This window comes from Haemorhous mexicanus, chromosome 2, assembly GCF_027477595.1.
Source record: "Haemorhous mexicanus isolate bHaeMex1 chromosome 2, bHaeMex1.pri, whole genome shotgun sequence".
Classification (NCBI taxonomy): domain Eukaryota; kingdom Metazoa; phylum Chordata; class Aves; order Passeriformes; family Fringillidae; genus Haemorhous; species Haemorhous mexicanus.
In genome coordinates this window covers 121,911,385-121,932,510 of record NC_082342.1, presented here as the reverse complement: position 1 = coordinate 121,932,510, position 21,126 = coordinate 121,911,385, and the positions used below count along the sequence as shown (strand labels likewise).

Sequence of the window (21,126 nt, the reverse complement as noted above, 5' to 3'; positions counted from 1 at the left end):
CAGCCCCAGCTGCTGGGAATCACTGTCAGACTCCCTTTCTCATACAGATCCATTTTTATATATTGATTTATATTGATATCCATAAAGACATGTAAGGCATCACTGCAATGCCTTGTTCCCTGCAGCTCAGGGAGAATCCCTGAGGAGGAGGAGGAGGAGGATGAAACCCTCCCTGCTGAGCCAGCAGAGCACCCTTAGGGACTCAGGGAGGAAATGAACACTACAGGGATTCCAGCATCTGTCACTAAAGCCCCGAGGGAGTGTCTGTGTCTGGACTCTGTACATGGGATTGATTTTGCTCTTCTGCCTGAGGCACCAGCAGTGCCTCGTGTGTGTTCAGCTTGGCCAGCAGCAGGAATTTGCCCATGGAAAGGGTGCTCAGGCCTTGGCAGGGGCTGCCCAGGGAGCTCTGCAGTGCCCATCCCTGCAGGTGTCCCCTGGAGGTGGCACTGAGTGCTCTGGGCTGGGGACAGGGTGGCCATGGGGCACAGCTGGCACTCTCTGGGCTGGGAGGGCTGTGCCAGCCCCAGGGATTTGGGGATTCCCTGTGAGTCCCAGAGGGACAACCCCAGAGTGCTCCTCCCAGTCTCCCAAAGCTGCCCCCAGGAGCTTCCAGTGCCCTTGGGAGGCTCCAGCCCCAGCCCTGATCTCACTGGGGGAGAACCTGCACCCTCAGGGCACTGCAGAGCTCTGTCTGTTTGTCCTCTCACTCGATGACAGGAGGAAGAGAAGAGCAGCACCTGAATCCCCTGGAGCTGAAGCACTGCAAATGTTTCACTGCAGACCCAGTCTGTGGTTCTGGCCTGAGCTCACAGGACCCACAGTGTCCCTGAGGGCCAGAGCTTTCAGTCGAGGCACTTTTTCAACCCAGCAGCTCAGGATGGGAAAAGAGGGAGAGGCTCTCATTCAAATGTCAGTTAATGCAGAAAATACTGACAGAGTGGAGCCAAACCTGGCTCCATCCCCTCAGAGAGCACTGGAAATCACAAGTGGGATGTGCTGGTCCATTTCTGCAGTTGTCAGCAAGTGGCCATGCTGGAGAAGAATTAATTTTTTATGGTAGAAATGAAAGATGTATATCTATTTAAATACTGCCCTAACAAGAAGGAAAATCTGTGCAGTTGTTCATATTTTCAGACTTGAGCTGCTGGCATAAAACACATCCCAAATCCAGGTAAACCACAAAAGAGTATGTAATTTACCTATTAAAAAAAAAATCAAAATCCACTGATTGGTCCCTGGGCAGGGAATCAGAGAATCCCAGAACATCCTGAGCTGGAAGGGACCCTCCAGCAGTCCAAGGACACGCCAGCAATCCCCCCTGAGCCAGAGGGACAAAGGCTGCAGGGAGCAACGATGGCTCTGAGCAATTACAGGGAGATCATGTTCCAAGAAGCCAGGCAGGTGTCCCTGGGGGGGTTCCAAGAAGCCAGGCAGGTGTCCCTGGGGGGGTTCCAAGAAGCCAGGCAGGTGTCCCTGGGGGGTTCCAAGAAGCCAGGCAGGTGTCCCTGGGGGGGTTCCAAGAAGCCAGGCAGGTGTCCCTGGGGGGGTTCCAAGAAGCCAGGCAGGTGTCCCTGGAGGGGCAAAGGGCTCCAGTGCTGCTGCCAAAGCCCTCGGGGCGAGCTTGGTGTGACCCAGCAACGAGACAACAACAAACACTGTCGGCCTCTTTTGTACGAAGGATTTAATTCTCTATACATGGAACTAATTGGAAAGGCTGGATTACAGTTGTTAAAGCTGCAGGTTTTTATATATTTATATAATTTACATTCATAGTGATGAAATACTGAAGTGCAACTGAGTAAGGAGCTTCACTTGTCCTTTGCACCTTTGCAGGACGGGTCGGGAGCAGGGAGCTGGGCTGGGAGTGCTCCAGGCTGCCAGCAGGGGCTCGGGGACAGGGGGACACAGACACCAGGACGTCAGCCCGTGGTAAATCGTTAGTAGCAGGGCTCTGCTGCGCTCGAGGCGTTGGGAGAGGGCACTGCCAGCACCTGCACGGAGCCGGGGCTAACGCCACGGGCAGCGCTGGGCTGCGGCACAGCTCCAGCTCCACCCAGAGCTCCACCTCTGACTCGGCTGTGTCAGTCGCACAGTCTCGATAAAAATGTAAACATTGGCAATGGATTGCAGGGAGATAGCTCTATACATTCGTTCTTGTCAGGAGAAGGACTCGTTCGGGAGGTGCTGCTCACAGAGAGCTCCGCTGAGCAGCCCCAGGGGGAGCTGGCACTGCCGCAGCCCCGGCAGGGAACGCTGCGCCCACCTCTGACCCGGGACTGTGACCAACCGAGGGACACACACACCCCGGGCTCTTTGCTCACTGCTTGCAGCTACAAGTAACGTGCAAAATCAGATGAACAGAGCTGGGTAAAACATCACTCCAGGTTTGCCTCTGGCACGGGGGGAGGGCAGCTCCCCTCCCCACAATGGGTTACACACTCAACAACAACACCTGTTACAAACAGTACAGTGACTACAACGAAATACCTGGAACTGGGCACATTTAAACTTCCTTAAACTGATTTTAACTCCTTCTCTTCTTTTGTAATTAAAACAAAAAAATAAAAAAAAGAAAATGAAAATAATAAAAAAAAGACACATTGACAACACTGGACAAGTGAACAATAAAAAAGAAAGATACATAAAGTCTCCAATTCATGGACATTTGGAACAATTTTAATAGCACATGCAGCATTCCTTGATAGTGGGTCTTTTTGCACAAACAAAAATTGCAATGAAGAAATTAAATTTATACTTTTCCTTTAAAAGGCTAGAATATATCTTTAAAAAATAATTTTTAAAACTACCAAAAGCACCTGTGCAAAGGTGGAAAAATTAGTTTGGTAACTCTGAAAGCCACAAAAGGACCCACTATCCTCTGATTTTTATTTTTTTTTTGCTTGTGAGTGTTTTTGTTTTGTTTTTTTTTTGTTTTGAATCAGTTTAATTTTGTCTGTAATTAACTCAACCATTGCGATTCCATGCAACTAAATGTCAAATGAGGTAAAACTGCTGTGCAGTGTGTTCTTGACTCAGAAGGCAGTAGATGATCATGCTGGAAGCCACATGATCAAGGCTGCATCTCCCATCATCCCTCTGGGCACTGCTATGGGATAGTGGGTCTCTTTGAGGACTTTCAAGCCTGAGTGGGGGATGGACAACATATGATTCCTAGAAAAAGGAGGAAAACAACACATAAGCAAAACAAAACAATGAGCAAATTCAAGCTGGGGAAATGAGGCAGGCGTGGCAAGGCATGGAGCAAAAATGATGGGAGGGGGGACGTGCTGGGGGAATGGGAACGAAACCAACCAAACACAGCGGGGACAGAAGGTCTTCAAAGAGCCCGGGGGCCCGGGGGCGGCGGGGCCCGGCAATGCTGCATGTGGCTGGGACACAAGGGACACTCGGGGACACTCAGGGACACTCACACTGCTGGCTCGGGTCCGTGTCCGTGGTCAGCTTCACGTAGTTGGACGGGAAGAGCCCCACGTGGCCGTTGACCTCCCCCTTCCACCAGTCGGGGTCCTCCCTGCTGAGCACGGTGATGATCTGGCCCTTGCTGAAGGCCAGCTCGTCGTCGTTCTGCGCGCTGTAGTCGTACATGCCGATCACCTGGCACACTGCGGGGGGGACAGGGCTCACCTGGGGCTGCAGCCACCCCAGAGCACCCCTGACCCACCCCTGCCCTGCCCTGACCCCACCAAGCCCAGCCTGGGCATCCCTGGCAGCGCTGGCCAAAGGCTCCTGGAGCTCTGGCAGCCTCGGGGCCGTGCCCATTCCCTGGGCAGCCTGGGCAGTGCCAGCACCCTCTGGGGAAGAACCTTTCCTGATCTCCAGCCTGGCCTTGCCCACATGCAGAGGTCACCTCTGGACATTGCCCATGGCTTGGGACAGCTCCACAGAATTCCCAGAATTCCCACAATCCCTGGGTTGGAAGAGACCTCCAAGCCCATCGAGTCCAGCCCAGCCCCAACAGCCCAGCTGAGCCCTGGCACCCAGTGCCACCTCCAGGCTTTGTCAAACACACCCAGGGATGGGGACTCCACCACCTCCCCGGGCAGCCAGGCCAGAACTTTCTCCCCCTTGCTGGAAAAACCTTTTCCCTGCTCTCCAACCTGCATTTCCCTGGGTGCAGCTCCAGGCTGTGTGCTCTGGCTGTGTCAGTGCTGCTGGAGACAGAGCCCAGCCCCAGCTGAGCACAGGCACCTTTCAGGAGCTGTGAGAGGGATGGGGGCACCCCTGGGTCTCCTTTTCTGCAGGCTGAGCACCCCCAGCTCCCTCAGGGCTCCCTCTCAGGGTTTGTGTTCCCAGCCCCTCTCCAGCCCTGCTGTCCCCTCTGGACACACTCAAGCATCCAGGACCCTCATCTGAGTGACCAGAGCCCATCCCGGGGCTCAGCTCAGCCCCCCCAAACTCCAGGGGTTTAAAAATCCTGAAGAGTTTCATGGAATCCCAGCAGTGCTTGGGTTGGAAGGGACCTTAAAGCCTGTCTAGTGCCACCCCTGCCATGGACAGGGACATCTTTCACTGCCTCAGGGTGCTCCAACCTCGCCTGGAACCCCCCACCAGGACTGGTCAGTGGACAGGAAAATCTGGGACACACTGGAACTTCCACTATTGGAAGCTGCATAATCCAAAACAAAGCCAATGGTGGTGCCTTTGTTGTCCCTGTGAGGTTTTCAGAACAAAAAAAAAAATCTTGGAAAATATAAGAGAAAGTGAACAGAACTGGACAAAAGCATCCCAGGCCATCCAGGCTGCTCTGCTGGCACCCAGGACTGGTTCCAGCAGGGATTTTCTATTCCCTTGCAGTGGAACTCATCCAGTCCCAGAATACAGCTGGTCCTGCTCACTTCTGACAAAGCAGCTCCCTGAATTCTCTGAAGCAGCAGGACTGTTTAGTTAAATAAATAATCCCCTCTATTTCTCTGCTGTTTTCTCTTTGCCAGGCCACAGGGCTTCTGCTTTTCCCACCAGACATCAGACTTCCATTAATGAGCTTTGCTGGCAGGTTCTCTCCAGTGGATTAATCCTAAAATTTGCTTTTATTTTTGCCCTTGTACCAAGCCAGCAACTTATTTCTATTTGCCAAACAGCTTTTCCTTTTTTTTTTTTAATTAAGATTTTGATGTTCTGCAAAAAGTGCTAAAATTTTGTTCTGTAAAATTTAGCATGCAGGAAAAGTCCCAGACTGTCAAACCTGAAACAATTCCAAAAATACATAAAAAAATCTCATCCTATTTCCTTGTAAAAGGCTGTGTCTCAATGCTGAGTTGCCATTCCAAACCTGAATTCCATGAGGCTTTAGAGAGGCATTTGCTGGATCTTTGTAACAACCACCAGAGGGGCCAGGCAGCAGCAGTGCCACAGACACAGCACCACGGAATGGGCTCTGGGAAGGCCCTTCCAGCCCAGCCAGGCTGGGATTCTGGGGGAATGTTCCTGTTCTGTGCCTCCTGTGTCCCTTCCCCAGCCTGCAGTGCACAGGAAAGGTCCCTCCCCATGGGGGTTTGTCCCAGGTCACCTCAGACCAGGGGGTTCTGCAGGAGAGAAGCCTCAGGTGCAGCCCTGGATCCTCCTGAGCCTCTGCAGCTCCTGCTGCACTCAGGGCAGGGAGGGGCTGCTCTGGGGATGGAGACACATCCCAGAACCCAGAGCTCCTGTCCCACACTCAGGACAGGGATGGGCTGGGGATGGAGACACATCCCAGAGCTCCTGTCCCACACTCAGGGCAGGGATGGGCTGGATTGGGGGATGCAGGAACACCCCAGAGCTCCTGTCCCACACTCAGGGCAGGGCTGGGCTGGTTTGGGGGATGCAGGAACACCCCAGAGCTCCTGTCCCACACTCAGGGCAGGGCTGGGCTGCTTTGGGGGATGCAGGAACACCCCAGAGCTCCTGTCCCACACTCAGGGATGGGCTGGGCTGCTTTGGGGGATGCAGGAACACCCCAGAGCTCCTGTCCCACACTCAGGGATGGGCTGGGCTGCTTTGGGGGATGCAGGAACACCCCAGAGCTCCTGTCCCACACTCAGGGCAGGGCTGGGCTGCTTTGGGGGATGCAGGAACACCCCAGAACTCCTGTCCCACACTCAGGGATGGGATGGGCTGCTTTGGGGGATGCAGGAACACCCCAGAGACTCTGGAGCACCGCACCCCTCCCAGCTGAAGGCCCAGCACAGGCACAGCAGGCAGGGCAGGGGTGCCAGGGGCAGGGAGGGCTCACCTGAGGGTGCTGCAGGCCTGGGCAGCTCGGTGGGGGTGCTCTTGCTGGTGCCAGGGCTCAGCAGTTTGACGTAGTTGGCCGGGAACCAACCGATCTGGCGCTTCTTGCCGCGCGCCTGCGGAGACAGAACTGCTCAGCAGGGCATGGACAGCTCCAGGGGCTCAGAACTGCTCAGCAGGGCATGGACAGCTCCAGGGGCTCAGAACTGCCCAGCAGGGGATGGGCTCAGAGCTCAGAACTGCTCAGCAGGGCATGGACAGCTCCAGGGCTCAGAACTGCTCAGCAGGGCATGGACAGCTCCAGGGCTCAGAACTGCTCAGCAGGGCATGGACAGGTCCAGGGTTCAGAACTGCTCAGCAGGGCATGGACAGCTCCAGGGCTCAGAACTGCTCAGCAGGGGATGGGCTCAGAGCTCAGAACTGCCCAGCAGGGCATGGACAGCTCCAGGGCTCAGAACTGCCCAGCAGGGGATGGGCTCAGAGCTCAGAACTGCTCAGCAGGGGATGGACAGCTCCAGGGCTCAGAACTGCCCAGCAGGGGATGGACAGCTCCAGGGCTCAGAACTGCTCAGCAGGGGATGGACTCAGAGCTCAGAACTGCCCAGCAGGGCATGGACAGCTCCAGGGCTCAGAACTGCTCAGCAGGGCATGGACAGCTCCAGGGGCTCAGAACTGCCCAGCAGGGCATGGACAGCTCCAGGGCTCAGAACTGCCCAGCAGGGCATGGACAGCTCCAGGGCTCAGAACTGCCCAGCAGGGGATGGACAGCTCCAGGGCTCAGAACTGCTCAGCAGGGGATGGACTCAGAGCTCAGAACTGCCCAGCAGGGCATGGACAGCTCCAGGGCTCAGAACTGCCCAGCAGGGCATGGACAGCTCCAGGGGCTCAGAACTGCTCAGCAGGGCATGGACAGCTCCAGGGGACAGAACTGCTCAGCAGGGCATGGACAGCTCCAGGGCTCAGAACTGCCCAGCAGGGGATGGACAGCTCCAGGGCTCAGAACTGCTCAGCAGGGCATGGACAGCTCCAGGGCTCAGAACTGCCCAGCAGGGGATGGACAGCTCCAGGGCTCAGAACTGCTCAGCAGGGCATGGACAGCTCCAGGGCTCAGAACTGCTCAGCAGGGCATGGACAGCTCCAGGGCTCAGAACTGCTCAGCAGGGCATGGACAACTCCAGGGCTCAGAACTGCTCAGCAGGGCATGGACAGCTCCAGGGCTCAGAACTGCTCAGCAGGGCATGGACAGCTCCAGGGCTCAGAACTGCTCAGCAGGGCATGGACAGCTCCAGGGGCTCAGAACTGCTCAGCAGGGCATGGACAGCTCCAGGGCTCAGAACTGCCCAGCAGGGCCTGGGGTCAGAGCTCAGAACTCCCCAGGAGGGGATGGACTCAGAGCTCAGAACTGCCCAGTAGGGCATGGACAGCTCCAGGGCTCAGAACTGCTCAGCAGGGCATGGACAGCTCCAGGGCTCAGAACTCCCCAGTAGGGCATGGACAGCTCCAGGGCTCAGAACTGCTCAGCAGGGCCTGGGGTCAGAGCTCAGAACTGCCCAGCAAGGGATGGACAGCTCCAGGGTTCAGAACTGCCTAGCATGGCATGGACAGGCTCAGGGGCTCAGAACTGCCCAGCAGGGGATGGGGTCAGGGATCAGAACTGCCCAGCAAGGGATGGACAGCTCCAGGGTTCAGAACTGCCCAGCCCAGAGGGGAGTTTTCCTCCCAGGGGAAGGAAAACTCAGCTGCTCTGTGCCCCTAGCTGAATGTCATAAAGATAAGATAGAATGTTATTAGTATTTCTAATTAAACACCTGTTCATTATTACACCTGTTACATTAAAATAGATCCCAGATTGTGACACTTGAAACAGATTAAGAATCCAAATTTCCTCTTTTCTTTTAAAGAGACAGATCCAAGCTTTCCAATGCCTTGTGTTACCAAAGCAGGAAACCTCATCCTGTTGTCTCCCCAAATCCAACATCCATTGCAAATCAAATCCATAAAAATTCCTTGCAGTAAGAAAGGTTCTCCCAGAACTTTGAATCCCAGCTTCTAACTCTATCTCAAGAATGATTTTAACTGTTTATTCTCTTTGTGTTAGAATAAGGTTGCCATTTTGGGCAAGGAGAATTTTGCCTCTGAAAAACAGATTGTTAATTTTGGTGGGAAAAAAGAAATCTAAAGGATTTACTATTCTTTAACTACTTTCTTCCCTGTCTAAATCTTTACTGAAAAAGAAAACACTTGATCTAAGGTCTATCTAGATAATTTAAGATATTTTTGAACACTGCATTAATACTTAAATGCTTAATGCTAAAAACATTTGCCTTATTTTCCCTTCACTCTGACCCCCAAGTGTGGAGCAGAAGAATAAAAAGAACAGTCAGGGATTGCTAACAAAATAAAACCCAATTGTAAAGAAACATGTAAGACATTACAGCATCTAAATTACATCTGAGTATTTACACAACCAAAACTGAATTGTTTCAAAGCCTCCCAGCAGCTGCTCAGTGGTAACTGTGGCAGCTCTTCCCCAGAGAAGTTTCTTTTCTGTCTTAAAATACATTTAATGGAGACTCTTCAAAGCTAAAAGTTACCAACAGCACCAAGGTAAGTGAGAGAAAACCCCAAAGGAACCCTGGAAGGGGATTTCTCCACAAAAGATGAAAAAAATATCACCAGGGAAGGCAAAAAGGGCAGGTACAAAGGGTTAAAAAGAACTGCATTAGTCTGAAATCTGCACTGCACAGATAAATCCATGGCATTGTTCCACCTCAAATTTCCTGCTAAAACCCAAAGCAAACAGAGCTTCCTTCAGGGGGACCAGATTGTCAAGTTCTGCTCCAAAACCACCTGGGAGGGCCCCATGCAGCCCTGAGCCCTCCCTGCTGAGCTCCTGCTGCTCTCCTGCCCCCCAAGCCAGGCATGGCAGGGGTGGGTGCTCCTGGAAGGGGTTTTGGGGTTCTATTGGCACCTGCTGCACTGCAGAACGTTGTCAGGTTTATTTCTCATCAACACATTCAGCATTCTGAACTACTAAAAACCATTTTTTTTTTTAAATGGGATTTTACTAGGAAAAAAAAAAGGAACTAACTTGGAGCTCTCCTTCCCACCAGCCACCTGGATTCTTCTTTCTGATGAGAATCAACTGGCCAGGAGCAAGAGTCAGCTGTTCTGGGCCTGTGGCTGTGTAAGAGGCAATAACTTGGGCAATTTCTGTTGAAGCAGAGGAGGAAAGAAAAGGTTAATTTGAAAAAAATCTGAGCACATTTTATCCAACATTAATTCTGCTATAAGACTGTGTTATTCCTTTCCATAAAACTGTTATGGATTTATGTATTTCCATGGTAGCTGTAAAAGAAATGAGAGGTTCAGAGCACTACAGGAACAAACAGGTAATAAACAGAGGTGCAGCAGCTCTGTGTAGGAGATCAAAAATGTTTGAAATAGAGACTAATAATAATAACAATAAAAATAATAGGAACTGTACACTCTCAAAATCCAATGTTTTCCAGTAAATCCATCTTTGCATTTAGCTCCCTGAGGAGAGGAGACACACCAAAGACAAAATAATGAAGTTGCACCAAGAGGTGCAAATCAAGGCTGGCAGAGAATTTCCCACCACCTGGCCCCAAAAGGAGTTTTCCAATGCAGCAGAGAGGATTTCCCTGGAAATCTCTGTTCCCTGGAGGCTCTCCCAGACCAGGTGCTTTGTCTGGTCCCCTCCAGCACGAGGGCACCCAGAGGAGCTGGGAGCTGACAGTTCCAGGGAATTACCCCAAGCTGTGCTGGAGCTTCCTCTGCCCCACAGTGCTGGTGGAACAATTCTGGTCCCCACAGGTAAGCCAGCTTTGGACCCAAGTGGAGCTGCAGAATTCTGGTGTCCTCCCAAAGCCAGGCTCAGCCCTGTCCCCAGGCCACGTGCAGGCTCAGGGGGACACATTTAACACACCCAGAGTGGGGCTGGGGCTGCTGGAGCTTCCTGAGGGACCCAGGACAGGCACAGCCCTCAGGGATTCATTCCCAGGGCAGCTGCAGGAACCCACAGCCCTGGGAGGCTGGGAACAAGGGAGGCTTTGGTGGAGGGCAGACACAAAGAGGGTTGAAGCCCAGCATGGAAATGGTGAAATGATGAAAGGATTGATGTGAGATTTAGAAGGAAAAGACCAGTAGGAACATTAAAAATGATCAGAGAAGCATTTGAGACACAAATGAGCAGCATGAGGAGGATGAGGAGCAATCCAAGGGCCCTGCAGAGAACACAGGAGTCAGAACAGCAGAACCTCCCTCAGGAGGGCAGGGACAGGGGAGCCAGGCAGGGGATGGAGAGGCCTGGAGGGACAAAGGGGCTTTAAACTGGATCTGGGGTCAGCACACACAGCCATGGAATGGCCTGGGCTGGGCTGGAGGGACCTCAGAGCCCCCCCAGTGCCACCCCTGCCATGGCAGGGACACCTCCCACTGTGCCAGGCTGCTCCAGCCCCAGTGTCCAGCCTGGCCTTGGGCACTGCCAGGGATCCAGGGGCAGCCCCAGCTGCTCTGGGCACCCTGGGCCAGGCCCTGCCCACCCTGCCAGGGGACAATTCCTCATTGCCAAGGTCCCACCCAGCCCTGCCCTGCCCAGCAGCAGAGCTGTTCCCAGCCCAGCTCCTCCCTGTTTGCCCTCACCCAGCACTGACTCTGCTCCTGGTTTGTCTCTGTTTAACCCTCCCCCTCTCCTGCCACACCTGCTGTATCTCATGAGAAATTCCTCCTCCTGTCTTCTGCTTCCACAGCTAAGAAACCTGGAGAGGGGCTGGGGACAAGGGGGAATGGCTCCCACTGCTCTGCTCAGCAATCCAGCAGGAAGTTCACATCCACTTCCGAGCAAGCAGATTTTTACTCTCTAGCTACATTTTATTTAGTGATTGACACACTAGAATGGTTAGAGGATGAATTCTTTTATTAATTTACATTATTTATTAACTGCATTTATTCCAGTTCTTTTATAATGGTTTTCATCAGTGCAAACCACTCCAAGATGACCAAGAGCAAACACTCTATTTTCATGGAAAAGGTTTTGTTGCCATTGAATTGAACACTTAAGAACAGAGAGAAGGTGCTGCCACAGTATTTGACTCACCAGGTTTCTTCCCTAAGCTTCCTGTTTTCCCAGCTGCTCCTGGAGCCTTGAAATGGAGAACAAGAGGCAAGTTTAGCACTCAGGTTTCCTTCTCTAGTACATGAAAATGATTGACAAAGCTTCACTCAACAAGCCTGTGAGTCAAAAACTCACAGGAAATTCTGTTCTTACAGAAATCCTTCATATTTTAGATGGCAATAAACACCTGGGAATAAATACCAAGCATGAAGTGGATGGTTTGTTAATGCAGAAGGACAGACTTTTAGTCCCTTTCACAGGCTGCAAATATCAAAATAGATCCCATTTGTAATCCCAAAGGAGATCCCACGTGCAATCCCAAAGGAGATCCCATTTGTAATCCCAAAGGAGATCCCATTTGTGACTGCAGATCCATGTATCTACAGAATGGGAATTCTGTGGAGGTGAGCTGGAACAACACCACAAGTTTCCATCCCTCCAAATTGCAGGATTACAAATATTCCTGAGCAAGTGCCTGCACCCAGACAGGGTGAGGTGAGGGATGAACACCTGCACCCAAGGGATTGGGAAGCAAAGCCCAAGAACAGCCACAAGAAATCCAGCAAAACCTGACATCAGTCCAGCTCCTGCCCCCTAAATAATTCCTGCAGTTTCCTCCCAGGCCACTGACAGTTTTCTGTCCTGCAGAAAGAGGTCTGAGGTGGGTAACAGCAACTTAAATCTAAACTGGACTGTGGCCAGGAATGTTGGGGAGCCATAAGAGTCCCCTTGCCTTCAACACTTCCACCTCCCTCAACTTCACCTTCAGGATCCTCCTCACAGACTTGGAGCCAACATCAAAGCACCTAAAGGCCCCCACAGAATCCTAACTCCTGTGTGGAAAAGGAATTTCCTCTTCCACATTCTCCCTGTCAGCTGAGGTTGTGAAAACTTGGGGATTCTGGCAGGAATGAAACTGAGGAGTAACTGAAGAACAGCTCAGTGGCTGAGAGAAAAGGGCCCCCAAAGCCCTGTGTTGGCTACAAAATGTCACCTATAAAATGGATTGGCAGGATCTTCAGCTTGCCTGGCTGGCTCAGAGCTCCTTTCCTGACACTCATTATTCCAGTTCCACCCACAGGAGCAGCAGATCTTCCTCTCCTCCCTGCACTCTGGTTGTCCCCAGATCCCCAGAGGAGTCCCCAGGGGATCAGGGGCAGGAATTGTGGTGTCCTTCCAAAGGCAGGCTCAGCCCTGTCCCCAGCCCACGTGCAGGTGAGGGGAGCAGTTGAACAGCCCCAGAGTGGGGCTGGTGCTGCTGAAGCACCAGGAGCTCTGGGACAGGGGGAGATGGCCCTGGGACCCCCAGAGGAGTGAACCAAAGCACTGCCAGGGGATGCCAGCAACTCCTCCTGCTCTGGGGAATGCTTCTGGCACAGGAACACCCTCTGCTCTCCTCAGAAAAGAACAAGTGCCTGGACCTCCAGAGAAGCCTCTCCTCCCAGCCATGCCCTGGTCAGCACCCGTGCTGCTGGAGAGAGGCACATGGACACACCAAGGCTGGGGCACTGCTGGGAAACAGAGAGGTGATTTTCAACTAGAAACTCCAGAACCACCCTGACCACACTGAGTCCCAACTGTCTTTGAGGATTCTCTGAATCCTCAGTGCAAAAGCAGAAGGAACACATGGAAAAGTCCCACAGCAGCTCAAGGAATAATTACACTCATCAATAACACATTTAGGATGGTCCCCATTTCTGGCCCACTCAGGAGAGGGAGAAGCATTTCCTATTCCTTCAGCTGAGAGAAAACACAGCACTGAGGACAGAGCCTGTCCCTGCACTCCTGGGACCCTCCTGAACTCTGAGGGCACTTTGTGACAAGTGATGAAGCCTCCTGAGCCAGCAGAGCAGAACCTGCTCTGACAATTTAACAATCCCCAGCGAGGACTTGCCAGTTGTGCTGTACAGCAGGACCCTTCCAAGCCCAACTTGATCCATTCAGGGATTATTTTCTGAAGCCCTATGCAAAGCTTTATGCACATGTCTTGAAATTGTTGTGTTTCCAAGCCATCCCCACAGAGGGAATTCTCAGCAGTGTCCAGAACAAACCCCTGAGTCCATCCTCCCCCTAAGGAACAGCCTCAGAATGGGCCATTGTTCCTCTGAAGAACAAAGACTTTCCCACTTTTTCAATAAACTGAAGCTTGAAGGAACAGGGAATGGTTTGTTTTAGCACCCTGAGGTGAATGGGCACAGAAGAACAAGTTTAAAAAATTCTTCTGCTGTAGAAACCATTGAGATTTTGAGTCATTTCTAGAAACTCTGCCCTTGCTGCTGAAAGATCACCCCTGCTTTTCTTTGGTTCTGTCAATAGTGCAGAACTCATGAAATTATTCCTCTTTTCAGAACATTTCCCAGCCCAGGCAGCTGTCCAAGCACAGCAGCACATCTGAGTGTGAGAGGGTGAGATTTCAGAGAGCCAGGACTCTGAAATGCTCTGCAAAAACTGCCTCTGGGAGCAGGCTGGAGAGCAAAACCCAGCTCCCCACCTGGAGGCAGATCAGTGTCCTGCAGGCTCAGGGACCCTGGCATGGAAACAACATCCCAGAGCAGGGGCTCCACCAGCTCTGGGCTTTTCCCTCCCTCTCTCACCCAGATTTGAGCTGAAGGTGGGGTTTTCAGCAGCACAAAGGGCACCTGGAGCAGCTCTGGGTGAGGAGCACCGAGCTGGGGCAGCCCCAGGCAGGCTGGGGTGACAGGAACCCCACAGTGAGCTCTGTGACAGAAGGGACTCAGAGCTGCACACCTGAGCTCTGCACAGGGATTGGCCCCACCTCTGCAAGGACTGCAGCACCAAACAGCACCAGTGCAAGGGCTTTAATCCTGGCCCACAGGAGGCTGTTGGAATTTCCTGACACTGCAGAAATTTCCTCTTGAAAGGCTTCCTACAGCTGAGATTTGACTGCAGCTTTTATCCTCTGGCTTTCCAGCAGCAGGAATGGCTCTAAGGAGTGACTCTGCCCAGGCTCTGTGCTGCAGTCTTCCACTGAGTTTTGTGCATTACCATCCAGATCCCCCCAAATCCACTGATTTTTATTCATTTATCTTTAACCCCCCGTTATTCCAGAGATATAAACCAGAATTTTTCTCATCAAGAGACCAGTTTACCCAACTCTGAATCTAAACAAATTCCTACTGGGAGATAAATTTTCCTCTCAAGCCATATAAATGAGAGAACATCTCTCTTTAAAATGCCTAAAATGAAAGCAAAAAAAAAAAAAACCCAAAAAACCCCTCAAGAAGGATGTGTTCTATGGAATTATTTCAAGATAAAAAGAGATGAAACAGAACCTCTACTATTCAGTCAAAATCTGACAAATAAACATAGCAGTTAGCAAAGTTTTGGTGCAAAATTTGTAAATTTGTTCTTGATGGCAAGAAATGATAGGGAAAACATGTAATAGACTGAAATATTACTGTGTAGATTTTGTTGGTTTTTTTGTTTAAATAATGTCAGTAAGATACAGCTCAGGCATTAAAAACTTACCAGGACAATAAAACAGCCATGGCTGTTCTGATCAGTGTCTAAAATACTGCCAAGTGCACTACTGATGGTTGCATTATTTTCATGGATGATCCCCCAAGTTATTTATAATATTAATTTGTAAAATGCAGCTCTAGTTGTTATTGTAATTGCTCAGTATAGTTGTATATATGGTGTTATATATATATTGTATAGATATGTTTGCATTTCTGTTAATATATGTTGTATATTGTTTGTACAGTTGTATTTGTAACTGGTTTTTCCAGTCTCAGACAGCAAATCTGCAATACATTTTTATTTCCCCTACCCTGCCCTGCCCTGCAGCTAGCACTACAACCCCAAAGAAAACATTTCTCTACCTCAGAATCTTTGAGTCTCACATAATTAGATGGGAAAACTCCTGATTTATCACCCAGCGTTCCCGTCCACCAGTCACCATCTTTCTTTGTCACCAGGATCAGGTCACCTTGTTGGAAAGTGAGGTCCCCCTGCTCCGAGCTCTCGTAGGTGTACATGGCAATGTACTCTGCAAAAGGGAAATGCAGCAGAAAGAAAGAAAGAAATATCAACTGGAAAACTCCCCCAGGGATCCCCTGCCAAACCTCAGTAATGTCAGGGCTGGGCAGGAGGAAAATTTTTATTTATTGGTCATAGAACATCAATATTTAATGAATAAAATTGTATCTATCAGAACTGAATAGGATCTATCAAAAAGCTGCCTCAGGGGGTTTGTATATAATTTGCTATTTTAATTTTATGCACATATATATATATTTATGTACATATTTTATGTACATTTTAATAATTTAAATGGACATAAATCATTCATTTAGCTATTAAGCATGTTTCCCAGTGGTTTCTGGTTTGTGCTGATGAGTGGGATTTTCAGAGTTTGGGATGCAAAGTGCACCCACCTTAAAAATCACCCTCTGCACATGAGCTTTTCTGCAGCCCTCTCAACAGAAGATGTTCCATCCCTGCTTTATTGTCTCTCAAAACCACAGCTTTTTTGAAGTGTTAAACAAAAGCTGTGTTTCTTTTTAATACAAACACAACACCTGAGGTATCCCACCTGGGACAAGACTCTGCATGCCCCCAATTCCCTCTCCTCAAACACCAGAACAAGGTGCTCCTTAATTCAGGTCCCTTCCAACCCAGAGCAGCTGGGATTCCATGGAATAACCACTGAGCAGGGCAGCTGTACTTTGAAATAACAGATTTCTCTGCTGCTCCCTCCTTTTAGTTTCTGTGGTGCTCAGGCCAGACACAAATTCAGTGTAAATGTGCCTAAAACTGAACCTGCAAGTGCAGTTAGAACCTCCAGGTGTGCTGCAGGGACACACACAGATGTTCACCTGGAACCTACATCGGGTTAATTGATCTCTGCCTGTGAGTTAATTAACTGCAGCTGCCTCTGCACTGCAGGGGATGAAGAGTTAAGGCAGCTCAGGTGGGGACATTCCCCTCCAGCTGAAGGGTGACACCAGCCAGGAATTCCCCTTTAAAACCCTTCAGGAAAAGATCTCTGAATTCTGAGTCTGTGCCCCAGGCTCCAGCTTGGAAATGGAGCTGACCACGAGGATCCCAGGACTCCCCAGTGACTGTCACTGCCTCCATTAAGAGCTCTAAAGAAACACTGGGAATGAGCTTTGGGGGAAATGCAAATGTTTACCAGATCCTGACACCACGGACAGATGTGCTTTTTTGGACCTCTGTGAAAACCCATTCTAGATCAGAAAATGTTACCAAAATAAAGGCAAAAAAATAGAAATATTGGAAAAAGTACAAACTACAAAAGATATTTTCATATCTTATGTACTTTGTACTTTTCCCAATCTTTCTATTGGATATTTTAATATCTCTTGTAGTTGGTACTTTTCCCAATCTTTCCATTGGATATTTTAATATCTTTTGTAGTTTGTACTTTTTTCAATCTTTCTATTGGATATTTTAATATCTTTTGTAGTTTGTACTTTTCCCAATATTTCTATTGGATATTTTAATATCTCTTGTAGTTGGTACTTTTCCCAATCTTTCTATTGGATATTTTAATATCTTTTGTAGTTGGTACTTTTCCCACTATTTCTATTGGATATTTTAATATCTCTTGTAGTTGGTACTTTTTTCAATCTTTCTATTGGATATTTTAATATCTTTTGTAGTTGGTACTTTTCCTAATATTTCTATTGGATATTTTAATATCTCTTGTAGTTGGTACTTTTCCCAATATTTCCACTGGATATTTTAATATCTCTTGTAGTTGGTACTTTTCCCAGTATTTCTATTGGATATTTTAATATCTCTTGTAGTTGGTACTTTTCCCAGTATTTCTATTGGATATTTTAATATCTCTTGTAGTTGGTACTTTTCCCAGTATTTCTATTGGATATTTTAATATCTCTTGTAGTTGGTACTTTTCCCAGTATTTCTATTGGATATTTTAATATCTCTTGTAGTTGGTACTTTTCCCAGTATTTCTATTGGATATTTTAATATCTCTTGTAGTTGGTACTTTTCCCAATATTTCCACTGGATATTTTAATATCTCTTGTAGTTGGTACTTTTCCTAATATTCCATTGGATATTTTAATATCTCTTGTAGTTGGTACTCTTCCCAATCTTTCTATTGGATATTTCAATATCTTTTGTAGTTGGTACTTTCCCCACTATTTCTATTGCATATTTTCACATCTTTTGTGATATGTGAAATTATTCCTTCTCTATACACACAAACATATTTTGTATGTTTTGTATCCAACATACAAAACCTGTTACTCTAATAATAATAATTCTAATTAATCTGGAGGCAAACTGATGAGCAGTTGGATTTTAGCACCACTTGAAGAGCCCCATCTGGCTCCTGATTTTGGCCAAAAGAGCAGAGTTCTTGTGTTCAGTGCAGAGCAAGAGCTGCCAGGGCAGCCAGGACTCACCTTCCCCTGCCACTGCTGCCTTGGCTGCTGGGGATGCTACTCTTTTCAGACTAGCAGGACTTTCTGAGGAACCAGAATCCATGCTTTAGAAAAAAATAATGGTTATTGAAGAAATTCAATCTCTTCAGAAAAATTATTATTGTATTTCAAATATAAAATGCACGTGCACCCCCAAGCAACTCCCTGGGTTTTAAAAGCAGAGAGTGCAAAATAAATGTGCAAAACAAAGTTTGAATCCAGTGGTCAGCCACGGTCACATTTGAACAACTGCCTTAAATACAGAACTTTCTGCATCTCCTCTTTTTCCTCAGGAAAAAAATGATCTAAAATCATTCTCATTTCTATTCCTAATGCTAATGATGCCTTCAAAATACAAAAAATGGGATTTTAAATGTTTAATCCTCCAAGAATAATGAGAAGTGATTAAGATTTGAGGAATTCCTTTTAATTTTGGGCAGAGAGGAGCTCTGACTTACACAGCTGTACTCAGAAAGTCCAATACACTCATTTTCAGTTGCAAGTCACATAAAATTAAGAAGGTCAATTAATCTTTTGTTGGTGAGGCAAGACCCAAGGAGAACTGAGGTCAGTTTTCTTATTATTCTTATTGAGGTCAGTTTTCTTATTTCTCAAATTCTTATTTTCTTATTGCTAATTATTTTCTTAATTTCTCAGTTAAGAAATTGAAAATTTCTTAAATTTTCAGGATTGGAAGTCAAAACCCTCCAGATAAAACCAGGGTCCCTCTTACAGGGTAGAACTCTAAAATTCATTCGTGCAGCTCTTCCCATTCCCTTCTACCCCAGCACAGAAGTGAAGGACAGGAAAAGCAAACAAAATACCTTGTGGATTTCCTAATGGGGCCTGAGATGAGCTTGACATAGGATTTGGGGAACCAGCCCTTCTGGCCCTGCACCTCCCCAAACCACCACATGTCCTGCTGCTCCAGCACGGTGATCACGTCGTTCTTGTTGAAGTTCAGGTGGTTGTCCTTCTTTGCTCTCCAGGGATACAGAGCCTGGGCCTGAAGCCCCTCCACTTTTTCACCCTTCAGAAAGGAAAGCAGGAGTCAGTCATGCTCCACCTTCAGCAAGAAAGCTGCTTAAGGAATTATATCCTCAGGCTGCTTAGACAGCAACAAATCTCTCAACTAAAGCATCAGTTAAACTTGCAAAGCAATTCCAGAAATGTTTACAGTCCTGCATTTCTGTTTACACATCATCAATGCAATGCAAGATTAAATTAATTACTTTCATTTAAGACACACATGCAATAAACCCTTGTGAAGCTGCTTTGGCAGGACTTGCAGGCCACTCTATGGAAAGTGATGCTTTGCTGCACTTTATTCATGGCACATTGCAATTTCTTTTTGCTCTGAGGCAGATATTTAGCACTTCCCAGAACACATGAGCTCCCAAGAACAGTTTGTTGTTCCACTGAGGAAAAGGAAATGCCTGAAGAGAGGGACAGAATCCAGCTGGGAAGCTTTGTCACTTGGGAGTGGAGGCTGTCATGGGAGTGAAGAAAGCCCCAAGGAAGTGACCCAACCCTGCAACACCAAAACCTAAAAGAGCCATCCCAGACCAGCAAACAGATGCTTTGTGTTAAATCCTGCCCCAGATGTTACCAATGGATCAAAGATCCATGGAATGGCCTGGGTTGGGAGAGACCTCAGAGCCCACCCAGAGCCACCTCTGCCATGGCAGGGACACCTCCCACTGTGCCAGGCTGCTCCAGCCCCAGTGTCCAGCCTGGCCTTGGGCACTGCCAGGGATCCAGGGGCAGCCCCAGCTGCTCTGGGCACCCTGGGCCAGGGCCTGCCCACCCTGCCAGGGAACAATTCCTCATTGCCAAGATCCCACCCAGCCCTGCCCTCTGGCACTGGGAGCCATTCCCTGGCTCCTGTCCCTCCATCCTTGTCCCCAGTCCCTCTGCAGCTCTCCTGGAGCCCCTTCAGGCCCTGGCAGGGGCTCTGAGCTCTCCCTGGAGCCTTCTCTGCAGGTGAGCACCCCCAGCTGTGCCAGCCTTTCCTCCCAGCAGAGCTGCTCCAGCCCTCTGCCCATCCTGGAGCCTCCTCTGGGCTCTGCAGCAGCTCCAGCTCCTCCAGGGCTGGGCCAGGGCTGGGGCAGCTCTGCAGGAGGGACTCTCCTTATCACCCCTCCTGGAGGTGCTCACTGTGTCCTGTCAGCTGAGTGCTTTCATGCACAGGCAAGGTTCCCACTTTGCTCTCCAAGCCTTTTGTAGTTTGTACTTTTCCCAATATTTCTATTGGATATTTTCATATCTTTTGGGATATATTCCTTCTCTATACACGGCACACATAAACTGTTACTCTAACAATCATAATTCTAAACTATTCCAGAGGCAAACTGATGATCAGTTGGATTTCAAGAGCACTTGAAGAGCCCACTCTGCCCCAGCTCAGAGCAGTGGTGAGGCCAGGAGCTCACCTGGCCCAGCACAGGGGACGGGGAGGAGCCGCTGACCGTGGCCGGGGTGAAGGCCGAGCGCTGCCGCAGCTGCCCCGCGCTGGGCACAGTCAGCGAGGGCTGAGCTGCCCAGGCATCCCAGTTATCACTCTCTGCCTTCTCACTGCTGCTCGTTGGCCAGCTGCAAAGAAAGAGAAAAGAATGATGTGATTCCTACTGTTTTGAACTGTAGGAACAAAAAAAAATTCTCACAGAACAAATCTTTCAGGGTTCTACAGGAATTTCTTTTCCGTGATATCCAGCACCTTAACTCCAGGTGAACTGAACACTGGTTAGCCAAAACTTCACCTTCCAAGGCAACCCCCACTGAGCTCCTTGTCCTTGCCACTGAAGGACAGGTTTTTATCCCAATTCTTAGCTGTGTCCCTAAAAACAGAAGTTCAAGCAGTGCAGGCTGCATTACCCACAGTGGAAAGAGAAATGAAAATAATCATTCTTTCCAAAACTGGTTTGAAATCTTCCCCCCTGCACATCACTGACCTCTCACATCCTTTCCTTTAGACACAGAATCATGGAATGGTTTGGGCTTGGACCTCAGAGCCCACCCAGTGCCACCCTGCCATGGCAGGGACACCTCCCACTGTGCCAGACTGCTCCAGCCCCAGTGTCCAGCCTGGCCTTGGGCACTGCCAGGGATCCAGGGGCAGCCCCAGCCGTGTTAGGATGGCACGTGTTCCAATCCCACCAGTTTTACAAATGCTGTGACCAGGAATTAAATCACCTTTCCATGTCACCTCTGCCATTAGAATATCATAGGTAACAATAAGAAGGTTTGAAACCTTCACTGAGGCTTGGTGGAAACTAATGTAGGAGAAAGGGATTTAGGAGGTGGCAGCGTCTGAAGGGGCTC

The 21,126-nt window shown here is 49.2% G+C and overlaps 1 protein-coding gene across 5 annotated transcripts in view; it reads right to left on the bottom strand.

Annotated features, from left to right (window-relative positions):
* ITSN1 (intersectin 1) overlaps nt 1–21,126 on the bottom strand; it is a 113,238-nt gene that overhangs the window by 18,936 nt on the left and 73,176 nt on the right. For 4 of the 5 annotated variants that reach the window (XM_059840197.1, XM_059840198.1, XM_059840199.1 and 1 more), the window contains 8 exons: nt 20,238–20,397; nt 18,630–18,835; nt 17,788–17,870; nt 15,214–15,380; nt 11,351–11,396; nt 9,323–9,444; nt 6,233–6,347; nt 3,435–3,626 (listed from right to left, as the gene is read on the bottom strand). In XM_059840197.1, coding sequence (XP_059696180.1) covers nt 3,435–3,626; nt 6,233–6,347; nt 9,323–9,444; nt 11,351–11,396; nt 15,214–15,380; nt 17,788–17,870; nt 18,630–18,835; nt 20,238–20,397 — 1,091 coding nt within the window. Of the gene's footprint in view, nt 1–1,666; nt 3,175–3,434; nt 3,627–6,232; nt 6,348–9,322; nt 9,445–11,350; nt 11,397–15,213; nt 15,381–17,787; nt 17,871–18,629; nt 18,836–20,237; nt 20,398–21,126 lie in introns of those variants that run through there. The other variant, XM_059840201.1, reaches the window with a different exon arrangement.